Source organism: Boleophthalmus pectinirostris, unplaced genomic scaffold (genome assembly GCF_026225935.1).
Source record: "Boleophthalmus pectinirostris isolate CB_2022bp ecotype Guang Dong unplaced genomic scaffold, ASM2622593v1 HiC_scaffold_21, whole genome shotgun sequence".
Taxonomy (NCBI): domain Eukaryota; kingdom Metazoa; phylum Chordata; class Actinopteri; order Gobiiformes; family Gobiidae; genus Boleophthalmus; species Boleophthalmus pectinirostris.
In genome coordinates, this window is record NW_026571175.1 from 29,389,143 (window position 1) to 29,402,279 (window position 13,137).

The 13,137-nt window shown below is 37.1% G+C and overlaps 2 protein-coding genes across 3 annotated transcripts in view; one reads left to right on the forward strand and one right to left on the reverse strand.

Moving 5' to 3' along the window:
• zgc:91910 (Zinc finger protein 706-like) lies at positions 1 to 7,610 on the forward strand. 2 transcript variants are annotated; one of them, XM_020938010.2, is made up of 4 exons: positions 1 to 92; positions 2,347 to 2,497; positions 4,380 to 4,496; positions 6,531 to 7,610. In XM_020938010.2, the coding sequence occupies exons 2-3, from the start codon at positions 2,363 to 2,365 to the stop codon at positions 4,473 to 4,475; spliced, it is 231 nt and encodes a 76-aa protein (XP_020793669.1). In that variant the 5' UTR covers positions 1 to 92; positions 2,347 to 2,362; the 3' UTR covers positions 4,476 to 4,496; positions 6,531 to 7,610. The 2 variants fall into 2 exon arrangements, with proteins under 2 accessions (XP_020793669.1, XP_055013297.1); XM_055157322.1 differs by lacking the exon at positions 1 to 92 and adding an exon at positions 1,884 to 2,017.
• bmp8a (bone morphogenetic protein 8a) overlaps positions 7,604 to 13,137 on the reverse strand; it is a 22,318-nt gene continuing 16,784 nt past the window's right edge. The window contains exons 5-7 of the mRNA XM_020938007.2: positions 12,204 to 12,280; positions 12,005 to 12,115; positions 7,604 to 9,980 (exon numbers count right to left, since the gene is read on the reverse strand). Coding sequence (XP_020793666.2) covers positions 9,831 to 9,980; positions 12,005 to 12,115; positions 12,204 to 12,280 — 338 coding nt within the window. The 3' untranslated portion in view covers positions 7,604 to 9,830. The remainder of the gene's footprint in view (positions 9,981 to 12,004; positions 12,116 to 12,203; positions 12,281 to 13,137) is intronic.

Below are 13,137 nucleotides of genomic sequence, written 5' to 3' on the forward strand. Positions count from 1 at the left end.
GTGTGTCGCTGTTGTGTTGTTTGTTTTAACCCTAAATCGGCTCCTCGCATTTGTTTGAAAACGACCAAAGCGAACAGAGGCGATCCTCGAAGGTAAACGCGTTTATTCGCTTTAAACACGATGCATATCACTTTTATCCACCTCACCGTGTTGCATTTTCACCTCGTTAATCATTAAGGATCACGTTGAGCGCGTTTATATGACCAGGCGCACAATAAGTTGAAAACACAAGTCACATGTTAGCCGGGCGTTAGCATAGTTAGCTTAGCTCGGTGTGTTGTGAAGGCGACGCCGGTGTCACAGGCCGAAACAGACCCGCGCGTGCTCCGATCTGCTCTAAATGTAAATAAATCACCTTTATTGTGTGGTTTGTGTCGTGCTGTTGCTGCAAACATACACATAATAACAGGAAAATAGTTAGATGATGTGATATGAATTCAGAACTGCGATGCTGCTAAATGCTAACGTGCTAATCTGGATGGTAAAAGCCGAAAGGTGGAAATCGTGATCAACTATTGCACTATTTCTTTATATTTTTATAAGCGGTGTACTCTGGCTGAACATAGCTGTCAGGAGCCGGTTGTCTTGTAATTTTAACACGTATTTCTTCTGACCGGGTCTCTCTGTGTGTGTTTGGGCGTGGATGCAGCGCCAGAGCCGTGTTTGTTTAATGTGTTATTCTTTATTTGCACGCACACTTTTAATATTTCCTTCCTAGTCGTGCCTATTTACCCGGGACATTCCCAGTTTTGAGCCCCGTGTCCCCTGTCCCTGCAGATTTATCCAAAACCACCGATTTGTCCCAGTTTTATACAAGAAATGTTCCAAGTGTCCCTATTTTTGACCAATTTGATCCAAACCAGGTCTAAACTAGGACTAAACTAAAATTAAACCAGGCCTAAAACAGAACTATCACAATTTTTGACTAATCTGATCCCTGTCAACAGTGAACAGAGGCATAAACTGTCATTTGTTTACGTAACATACAGAAAACTGCTTAAAAATGACCAAAATACAAAGAAAATGTGACTATACTGACACACATTAGTGCTGAGTGCAGAACAATTTTCCTTAGTTACGTGCTCGTTTCTCAGTTTTATTATTACCAATCACCACAAACCAGGGATGTCACATTTTTTATTTTTATTTTATGTATCTGGTCACTATATCTTCATCCCTGTGTTATTTTCAGTACCAGTGTTGACTATTTTACTAGTCTGTAATGCTGGTTGCTGCAGATATTTTGTTTATATTATAATTTTGGTGCATGGTCTTATGATACACGAGTTATACTTTTGAATTTACATTTGATTTTGGGTAAGAAAGCTTCAGACTGATTAAAAGATGTAGTTAATAGTACGTTCAGTATCTGATATATCTTATTTTGTTATATCTGTTCCTCAGTTTTTCCTCTTTGTTGGATATAATAGTGTTATAATAGTAATGCCAATGATAGTGTTTAGTTTGGGAATACTTTGACTGACTTTAAAGTGAAATAAGACAAATGCAATTAGGCTTGTAATAATAACAAATTTCAAGCAATAACAATAAAGCAAGATTATTCAAGGAAACACTTTTTAAACAGGCTCTATTCATGCTTTCGTCACAAACCAGGAAGATTTTTGGAAACATGCGATGACAACTTCTGGCAGGATCTGTTCTTGGTTGTAAGTCTGACAAAATCTAGGAAAAATGAGAAAAATGTCCCAGTTTTCTTCATCTCCCTGTCATTGTAGCGTTCTGTTATGTTCGGCTAATTAACAAGTACAACCATACCTCAGTTTTCATCATTTCCTCACTGACGCACGACTCAGAGAGCACTGGGTACATGTGATTAGAAGAGATGAGGTGTCAAATTCAAGATGATTCCAAACAGCACATACTTCATTTTACTTCATTTCACTTCATTCAGTCTTCATTTTACCACTGATCACATTTACTTCAGTAGGTTTGATCACAGTTGGGAACTACACTGGAAGTTGTCATCACATTTTTCCAAACGTCTTTCTGGTTTCTGGTAAGCGTGAATAGAGCCTATCGTATAATTAACAGACATGAATTTCAACTCATAATAAATAGCTGAACGAACCAATAATTAGCAATAGAAGTTACTTATTCAACTCTCTACAGCTCAAATCTTGTTGTATTATAAGAAAAATAACCAAAATCTCAACACAAGTGCAAAGAAAACGTATCCACGATAAATATTTGGCCCCAAAATGTATAGTTTCAATTTTGATATATTGAACAATAAATCGAAATAGTGATTATTGTGGCAGGTCTAAATGCGACTTATCGACTTTCAGTATTACTAAACCTTGACACGTTAACATTTGTTCTTTGTAGGCAGAAGCTGAGAGCCATGGCTCGTGGGCAGCAGAAGATTCAGTCCCAGCAGAAAAACGCCAAAAAAGCGGCCGAGAAGAAGAAGGGCCAAGGCGCCGACCAGAAAACAGCGGCTAAAGCGGCGCTCGTCCACACCTGCCCCGTCTGCCGCGTAAGCACCTCTCACACGCTTATGCTTCTACTAACAACTCAGTGCAGGGGTCAGCAATACGGCAACAAAATGTATTTTATGATTTGTTTTGGAACCATTTCACAATTCATGTATACCTTATATTTTCATTCTATTCTCCTGAGATTCTTTTTGTTTCACACTTCCTTGTTAGGTCAACATAAAAGGGCATTTGCAGCTTAAAACAGGACCTTACGTAGTCCTCTGTAAAAGTAGAAGTGCCTTGAATTGGCTAAGAAAACATCTGTTGAGGAAATTTGGGTCAGTTTAATATCTGGGGTCGGGAAACACAGATGTGAAAACTGTCTCCTCCTCACCTGAACTATTTAGTGCTGGAGTGTCTTGTTTTGTTCTTTATCTGTTTATATTTTGGTTTATCTGGTGGAGTGTGATTGGCTGATGAACTACAGTGTCTAAAAAAAGTGTTGCCAGTAGAGATAACCTTCCTTATCTCTCAGCTGCCCATGAAAAACAGAAAATGTCAAGACAACTTAACCTTGTGATCATGTGCTGTTCTGAACCGAGTCACTTGAACGGTACAAACTGTGACAGGATTTGGTTTAGTCTCACGCTGCTACTTGTTTCACTGCAGGCTTTAACTGTAAGATTTTAGTTTGAAAACAAGTCTCCACCATTAAGAGCACGCGGAGAAACATCCAAAAGGAAAACCTATGAATGTAAAAGTTGATTATTTATATTATTGAACAGACAATCTATTTACCATCACAAAATCTGAACATTTGTAATAGTCAATTTAAAAAAACTCAAGGCAATCACTGGTTAAAGTAAAATGCCTTTTTAAATTTTTGGCATGTCTTAATGGACAACTTACAAAGTCCCGACGCATTTCAGCCTTTGACACACCTTTGTCCCCTGAGGAAAGCCTTGCGTTTTTTGCATCTTTAAATTGACTTCCCTTCCCCAAAGAGCACCACTGTGTTCTGTCTACTGTGTTTTATCCTTCGGAGGTCCCGGAAGCGCTCCTTTTGAAACCTTTTTATTTTGAATAGTCTTTTTGAACTGCTCCCATCTCTCTTAAAGCTGCACCATGTAACTTTTCTACCTGCTAGTCTCCATGGAGATGTTAGTTTGCAAGATGGATGCTGTGTAACATTTCAAGCATTAATGTCATTACTGGTGTTTTAATCATGAATATAAATACCTCGAAAAAGAATATGCATTTTTACTGTGCGTGGGGCCGCCTCTCCACAGATCTGACTTTGCCGGATGGTGTCACCTGCTTGTTTCCATGAAAATTGATAAGATGAATGTGATACTGTCCATAGATTCCAGGCAAAGCAATAACATAAACCGTTGTTTCCCAAAGACTGGGTCGTGACCATCAGATTTGAAATTTGTTTTGGGTCGTCTTGTCACAATCTGTATGTAGATCTGCAATATACAGTTCTACAGATTATTTTTTTCCCAGTGTTGCTGGTTCAATTGGATGTTGAAAAGAAAAAGAAACGGGCTACATTTAATGTCCAAGTAGCGGACTTATGGATCCTTTTATTGTTGGTTCAAAACTTGAGTAAAACTTGAGTAATACTAATTGTTCAGAGAGACATGATCATTCAGTCAATAAAAAAATCCTCATTAATGTTCAGTAATGGTCAAATCTACCTTTATTTTGTGATTTATGAATAATGTCTGTTGACTTGGGTTGCGAAGGTTTGTGACTTTTAAAATATGGGCCCCAGGAAAAACAAGTTTGGGAAGCACTGACATAAACTCCTCAAACACACAGGGCATCACAGTAGGACACAGATGTATTTGTTTTATTATCTCTTTCCTATTTATTCACCAGGATCTCTAAAGTTTAAATCCTAAATGAGAATCTGACCTCACATTTCTCATATTTCAGACGCAGATGCCCGACCCTAAGACCTTTAAGCAGCATTTCGAGAGCAAACACCCCAAGTCTCCGATGCCCCCTGAGCTGGCTGATGTGCAGGCGTAAAGGACTGCTCCATGGACCCTGGTAAAACGTGTTTTCAAGTGTAATTTTAATAAGATTTTAATGCTGATACAACTTTGAAGAATACTGAAGAAAAATAGATGTTTTGTAAAAATCATGTTGTGTAATTTTGTCTTATAACATGGTAGAAATAACACCAGAAACATCCCTTAGTGGTTATAGATGTCTTCCATGCACAGTATTTGAGCGATCTCTCCCCTCTCTTCTTACTGTTTGCTGTAAGATTCTGTGCAAAGCTTCGCCCACAAACCTACGTCACCCCTGCTCCCACACGACAGTCCTCCGTAAATGCCTGATACAAAACTGTATGCAGCAACTTGACAAACTGATTGTGATGTGCAATAGTTTTATTAGAGGATTTCACAGTACAGTGATCGTGTTGTGATAGCGCTCTGAAGGGGAAATGACTTAATATGGGGAGCGAGTTGAGAGGAGACAAAACCGAAACGTATAAAACATGTTTGCACGTTGTTTTTGATGAATATAGCATTTTCAAACCAATAACAGGGTTTCCGTGGAGTCTTAAAAGTCTTAAAAAGGTCTTAAATTTCATATTATTAAATTAAATCCTTAAAAAGTCTTAAATTATGTTCAAGTCTTATTTTTTTCACAAAGGTCTTAAATTTCATTAGCCTATATTTTTGTTTACTCAACTGGGCTGCAGTGCAATGTTAAATGGAGTAGGGATGGGCATGATTAGTCGACTAATCGATAATTGATCATTAAGAATTTCGTCGATTACGTTCCTTTTTAATCCACAAACCAAATGTAGGTTGCTGTGCGTAGGGTGACCAAACGTCTGGTTTTCCACGTCCCGTCCTGGCCGTCCGGATTTTTTTTTCATAAAGTGATTAAAATGTCTGGGTTTTTTTGATCTTTCATTGGGCCATTAAACTGAGCGTCTCTCGTAGCTCTCTGTAACTCAGAAGGAGCGAGCAGACACAAACAGTCGGTCAGTCTGCAACATGTCGAAGCGCAAATGTGCATTTACCGATGACTTGTAGAAGAAATTCCCCTCTTTCTATCCCGGTCGAGACAAGTGGGAGGCCATGTGCACAGTGTACAAAGCCACATAAGTTTCGGTGTCAGGGACCTCAAAGTTCACCAGGACACCGAAAAACATTAAAAAGCTTTGTCAGGTGAGAGTAGCTCAATGTCGATGACGAGTCCCCACCTCCCACTCCCCGTACGGTGTCCTGGTTTAGACAAATGCAAATATGCTCACACTAACCTGTGTTCCACTGAGTCATGTCCTTTAATCTGACAGAAGTTGAACCGCATCAGCGACACAAAAGCTGTTTGTTTCTTCGGTTAGTTTATGCAAATTAGCCATGTGGTTTTAAGTTTCGTTTCTGTGAGATTTGCGCTTATCTGCATTAAACACATTATAATGTCAAACAGGCTGATGTGGCTCTAGAGTGGTTACGGTTTATATGTGGTAAAGTTGAATTTATTTATGCAGATTAGTAGTGCAGATAGTAATAATAATGATGATCATTTTAATATAAAAACGTTAATGATTAATCGATAATCGATCGTTAATTCTCCCGACAATTGATTAAGAAAATTTAATCGAATGCCCATCGCTAATTTGGAGTATACGCAAACAGTACTTAGTTTGTCTTGTTAGAATTTTATAAATGAGTTTTCTGCCCTTTTACAAGCAATACATACGACTATAAATGAGTTCTGAATAAGATTTTATAATTAAAGTATTTTTAATATTTAAAGCAGTAAGTAATGGTGATTATTAGAACTGGATCTGGTGTTTTTCACCCGTATAATGGGTGCGAAGTTGGTCTTAAAAAGGTCTTAAAAAAGGCTTAAATTTGCAGTAGTCAAACCTGAATAAAAGGTAACATTGTGATCTAAATATGTTATGTGTTAGTAGTTTATACCCCATAGAAGTAAAATACCCCTTCTTTAAAATTGCCCCTTACAGTAGGATTAAAAATATCTTCAACATCTTTTAAATTTCACTTCACCAAACCTAGAATAAATGTGTCAATATAATGTGCGTAATCTTCTTTGTTTCAGGAACCGGATCACCACAGATGACTTTTTGATCTGGAGAGACCACGTCGAACTCGAACACTGGTGACCCCTGCAGGCGGAGGAGAGACCTGCGGGTCGTGATGGTCGTGCGTGTGTGCTGTGTGTGTACGTTTGTGATTCTGTGAAATTAAACTCAACGGAGGGGCAAAAGGACACCAGCTACACCACACTTTTATATTTATTATGTACAACTACCTTATGTTTTCATAGAAGGAGAGAGGGCCTGATCCACTACCGCAGAAACGACCACACAGGGCTTACACAGAAAATGGTTACTAGGTTTATTTACACGCTTGATTACTGAACGATCGATATTTGACAAGTTTCCACCAATTTGTACAGCAAAATGTTTAGAAATAGTCTAAAAAATGTGCGTATTTGAAGTCGTGAGATCATTTCCAACGTTATAGGGTCCAAAAAAAGCAACGTACGAGTCAAGAAATGTACAAAAATTTTCACAAAAATAGTTTATTTACTTTAATGTTGACATGAAATTTACTACTTTGGGACCAGACTATTATAAAAATTCCCAAAACCTGTATAGCTTGGTGGAAAAAACAACTGGCAACGGCACAATTTGTAACATGAAGTCTACTAATATGCATAAAATTTGACATTTCTAAGTATAAACAAAACAGTATGATACCCTCCGAAGAAAAGTATTTAGTTCCTTTAACATCAGCCATCATACAATCGTAGTATTCATTGACTTTTTAGTTTAACAATAATAATAATAAACTCTGCTACTCTGTCCACTGCTGCTTCACAACTGTACCTCAGCAAATCTTGTGTATTTTTCTCTAGCTCGAACATTACCTGCAATAAAATCATCTTCGACAATGTTAAATTCAGCTGTTTGCATTCCAAGCCCTATTTTGTTTTTTTGTTTTTTTTTTTTGAATGTTTCTTGATATAAAAACATATGAAGCCCCCCGATAATAATGAGAAGAAATTACCGTTATTAGTCCCTATAGTTTCAATCATGAGCAAGTAAAATGTCCACTAATTGAGTTCACTGTACTTTTTTTACCCTTTTGAATAAACTCAATGTATTTAACATGACTTATTGTGTTTTCGGTGTTATTTTGTTGAAATGTGTCCGATAATTTGACTCTGATTATCTATTATGTAAATTCATAAATAAATGAAAACGAATATTCATTTTGGGGTTATAAAATGTTAATCCCGTAGTTTAGACATATACAGACCTGTTCAACAAAGAGTAGGATTATTGATACTTTGGAGCTGATATGTGATGCTAACTGAAGGCTCTGCTCTGTCTGAAGCTCAAGTTGGACTTTTATCTGACCATAAAAACTTATTTAATAGAAACTACAACAGTTGAGATAATTTGTCATGTTTTTGTTGTAAATCAAACTCCTAAACAGGACCATGAACACTCGTATTGTTCACAGGCTCCTGAAAATGTGTAGTTTAAATCTTTTTGGTATTTTTTCTTAAGATTTCAGACTATTTTAAAGTTTTTTGACTGAGTTTGCTAATGTGTCACCATGGTAACAGCTGAACGTTCCGACATAGACACATCCTCCTGGGACCCGAAGAAAATAAGTGTATTGCAATAAATTTTTTGTGTGATTTTTCCATCTATTTGCAGGTAAATGAACACCTTAGCATTTAGATTTTGTTCATTTTATTTTTATTTATAACATGTCCTCTGTAATGGACACCGGGAATATTTTGGTTTTAAATCCATGTAAAGTTAACAACCTAACAATAACAACTTTATTGACCAACATCTCTGACAAGCTTCTACAGTCGCCTCAAAAAATTTTTTTAGACTCCATTTTAATTTCCTTCATTCTGTTTTTTTTTTTTTTTTTTAAAATCATAGTGCAGCCACAAACTGTTGAGTTATTATTATTATTTTTATCTTGGACAAAACATTTAAAGGTTAGACTGATTCACTCAATTTTCACTATAAAGGACACGAATAAATGGGCCGGGTCTCAGGAGGATATCCAGAACACTTTGTTCGGTTGCCTGAATTCAACCCTTTTTGCTATGGACTCCACCTGAATAGTCATTCTAGAGCAGGCATGTCCAAACTATGGCCCAAGGACCAAATGTGGCTCTCAGACAAATTTTTCTTGGCCCTCAGGCTTCCAGGTGAATTGACCCAAATTACCTTGCATCAATTAAAAATTAACTTTTTACTGCAAGTTTTTTTTTTTATCTACCTTGGTAAAGCAAATATTTAATATTTAGTGTGTGGGTTTAAGGATCTTAGCATGACTAGGCAAGTTACATTGTTGACAAAAGTGTGCGTTGCATGCTGGGAATTATTTTGGTCGGCGGCAAGAAACACTAATTCAACATGACGGACAGAGCGAGAAAGCACGTAAAGGGTATTGATCCATTCACAGCAGAAAAGATGAAAACCTCCAAGAGTCTCGATGTGTGTTGTTGAACTTGTTGGAGTCCACGGTTTGCTAGGATTTTCTACGTTTGCTCTGCGAATGTTTGAAGCCATTTAATTCACCGTTAGTGGTTCTTTTCACTTGGAATATGAAAAAGACATTTTTCTTCTTCCGTGCTTCTATTTGTGCATCCGATAATGCAGCAGGAATTTACCATTATCAGGGAGAAATACTCGAGGTTACGCACTGTGTTTGACGCTATCGTGTTTCTTGCCTCCGGCCAAAATATTTCCCAGCAGCAACGCGGGCTTTTAATAACAATGACGTCAGCTGAAACTCGCCTATAAAAGGCTCGTGGCTCATTCTAACATGTTAAACATGCACATATTTGAATTATTCACTGTATTGAGCTCCAGTCTATGGCCTTCGATCAGCCCTCTGCTTTGTCTGTGTTTGGAGATGTGTCCCTTGATGAAAAAAGTTTGGACACCCCTGTTCTAGAGAGTGATAAAGTCACACTCCCAGATGGGGGAAAGATCCAGCTTTTCCTCTTGATTACATTGTATTTTGTCATGAAATATCTAAAAGGTGAATCGACAAATGCTGAATCTTACTCTCTAGACCCAGGAACTCACTGTATTACAACACAAATCTACATTTTAACAATAGTCACCTGTAGCGGCCTCCATCTGTGTTAAATATTACTGGCCTAAAACTAATAGTGTAGTGATGTGACGTCCTCTGAAACCTCCATCAGTTCATATTTCCGTCTTCTCTCAAATACTATAATGCTCCTGGGCGAGTTTACGAGGTGCACTGTGAACTGAATCTTGATTTCTTTGTTAACATAAATCACAAATCCAATATTTTTCCATTCTAGTTCGTGTCTGATGATGTATCGTTGCTATAGACAGCCGCAGCTCTTGACCACCATGTTCCTGTGCTTCTTGAGGATCACGTTGTTGTTGTCGTCGTAGAAGAGGACGGAGATGGGGCTGAGCTTTGTGGGGGCGCAGCACGCTTTAGGGACCTCGTTTGGCTTCAGCAGATGCACCTACAACACAACACAACACATATCATATGATCTAACATGTATCGCTCTTTATTTTTTATATTTAATAACATCCAACTATGCACCCAGTTATGAAATCAACAAAAAACACAGAATTTCTAGGCAAGAAACGTCAAGCTAGAAAAACAAAAAACAAAATTAGTCTTAGGGCCTGTTTACACGAAAACGCTTGCAGGTAAAAACGACAAAATATTTTATCGGAAGTGTCTTTTATTTAGACAGTGACAGCATTTTTGGGGCTTAAAAACGAAAAATCTGAACTGAAACCACGTAGCGTTTCCGTCTACACTGCCCAAGACGCAAAACTCTGGTCAGATCTGCTCAAGTTACGTACGCGTTTACATCACATATATGTCACCTTTTACGCCACCGTATGCATGCAGATTTCCTCCCGAAAACGCTCATCTAAAAGCGAAATAAAAACTGAAGATGCGACGCCACTTTTGTGTCTTCTGTTCAGACTGTCATCATAGAAACGTGGCCTTAATATAGACCTGGGTGTAGCACTTTTCTAAATGCTCAGAGCTGCTTTAAGATAAGATAAGAAAAGATAAGATATGCCTTTATTAGTCCCACCGTGGGGAAATTCCAGTGTTGCAACGCGCAATTCAAGAACAGCAGGAAAAAGGTAACATGCAATAAAACAGAAGTTGAAACGAAGCAGAAACAGCGCGTTTCTGAAGTAAAAAAGTTGGAAAATAGAGGAGCGCAATGCAACCAGCTGCAGTTCTCACCAGCGCCGAAAGTTGAATTTGAAATCTTTACAATTTCTTGCAGACTCGATTAAGTAAGTTATAAAGTTGTAACCACAGCTGCCCTGGGGTCGACTGACTAAAGCGAGGCTGCCAATCCGCGCCACCACGGGGTCAGTCCTAAACTCCCTCAGCCCTCTGTAACCTTATTTCTATAAGATTTTTTCTCTAAATTAAACTCTAAATCAAGTCAATTTTTTATTTTTAAACCGCATTTAAAGGGATGATTCAGAGTCATTTCAGCCTAGGATCATTTACTCCATGACCTCTACATTACATCTGTATTCAACTACTGCTGGAGAAGAGTTGGTCGGGTGTATTTGACGACCAAACTGAGAGAAATGGGGATAAATTCTGATGCAAACTGATGAGGTAAGGAAATTTAAGTTACCATTGTCGGTATGTTTTGTAACTATTGGTGTTGATGTTTTGTCTTGAAAAGGGGAAAGGGGGCAGATAATATAAGATGATTCTTCTTTCTTTTTGCTCCTTTTCATTCATTTCTTGTATGTTTGATGTTGTGACACTGTTGATGTCTTTTTACACTTTATGAATGACATAAATAAACAAATAAATACATAAATGTTACCAAGCTATAACAGTAACTCTTTGTCTGCACTTGTAAATAGTTCATATAGTTTAATAAAAAATGTCTCAAAAATTCTAAAGAAACTCATTGTGTTAGATTTGAAGAGCGGGTGGGATTAAATACGTTTTCTTCTTCCCACTCCTACTCCGGCCACTTTTTAATTTTTTTGTTGCTGTTATTTCTGCTATGGTTTCATTAATGTTATATTATATATAATGTTCAATTGTAAAAGAATGTACATTTCTTACTTGCCCAAAATAAATACATAAAGCAATCAATCAAATCATGATAAAGAAAATTTGGGAACATAGGGCTTAATTTTGGAACAGAGCTTCAGAGATCTGACTTTGACAAGGACGTCTGGCCACGATTAACATAAATGTGACCTGAGATCTTACAGTTTATTATAATCACCACTGAACCTAAGCTGCCAGAGCTTTAGCCTGCAGATCGAGGACACATCTAAGTTTTTTGTTTTTTTTTTTTGGATGTGAAAGCTCAGAGCCTCCAGAATTCACTCACTGAGCTGAGAAATTACAGAGTTTAGGTAGTGACCATTCAGATCAGAGCGACTCCTTTTAGGTTTAAACCAATTGAATGAACATAAAAAGAAGTTTAATGACATAATTGCATTGATTAGTAAATAAATAAGATCCAGCACTGACCACTTGTTGAATGAGAGCGTGGTTTGTGGCGTTCATGCAAGAGCCGAGGGGATAGAAACACTCTCCATCACAGTAATACGCCAAATATCCTGTGGGGGCCAAAACCCAGTCCTGAAAGTACAAATACACAACATTACACATAGAGATATCACTTTATTCCTCTGTCATCAAAGTAAAAACTGTAAACTGAGAGTCTGACCTTCCAGCCCAAGTCACTGAAGCTGACGTAGAGCTCGTGTCTCTGGCAGGGGGCGCCATTGTTCACTGGAGTGAGATCTGAGGAGGAAAAAAAAAAAAGAAAGAAAAGGAAAATGCATTACATAAAACACAGACACACTGATGTCTTTGAGTTTCTAGAATGTGATTATGTCTCAGATGGGAGCAATGTACGGAAATACAAAGCAATGGTCCAAGAGATTACGCAAGAATAAAAAAAACATATATGGAGAGACTATTTCTTCAGCAAAAGGAAAGGAAAGTAATCACAACAACAAGCGAGAGTACTGCTTTTTCAAAATATACTAAAATATTACTCAAGTAGAAGGAAAATAACAGTGTCTGAAAAGTACAATTTGATAAAAAAGTTCTCGTAGGCTAAATTCAAGTGCATATACTAGGGCTGCTCGATTATTTTGGTCAATTTTGAAATCACGTTTATTCAAATGATTATTTTTTTAGTGACATGATGCATTTATTCAGCATTTCTCTCTAAAAAAAAAAAAACAAAACAAAAAGCACTTAGTTATTGATAATTTATGCAAAACTTTCAAACTGAAAATAAATTCTGGCTACAAATATGAACCTTAGAGCAGTTTTGTGATGTATAAAACATAAAATGAATAAAATATACTTTGAACATGAAATAAGGTATAGAAAAACGTAAATGTATCCAAAATAAACTATAAATCCAGCTGTTCTACAATCTCTATGTTTAGATATACTTATTTATATAAAAAATATCCCAAAATAAACTCATATAATCACCTTTTTAAACTCGAGTATATGGGTTTGGAGATTGTTTGACACACAAATTGAAATTGTAATCAAAATTCGATCAATTACACAGCCTTACTATATACTATATACTTTTTCATTAGAATAATTTTGATGATTTCAGTCCTGGGATTGTCGAT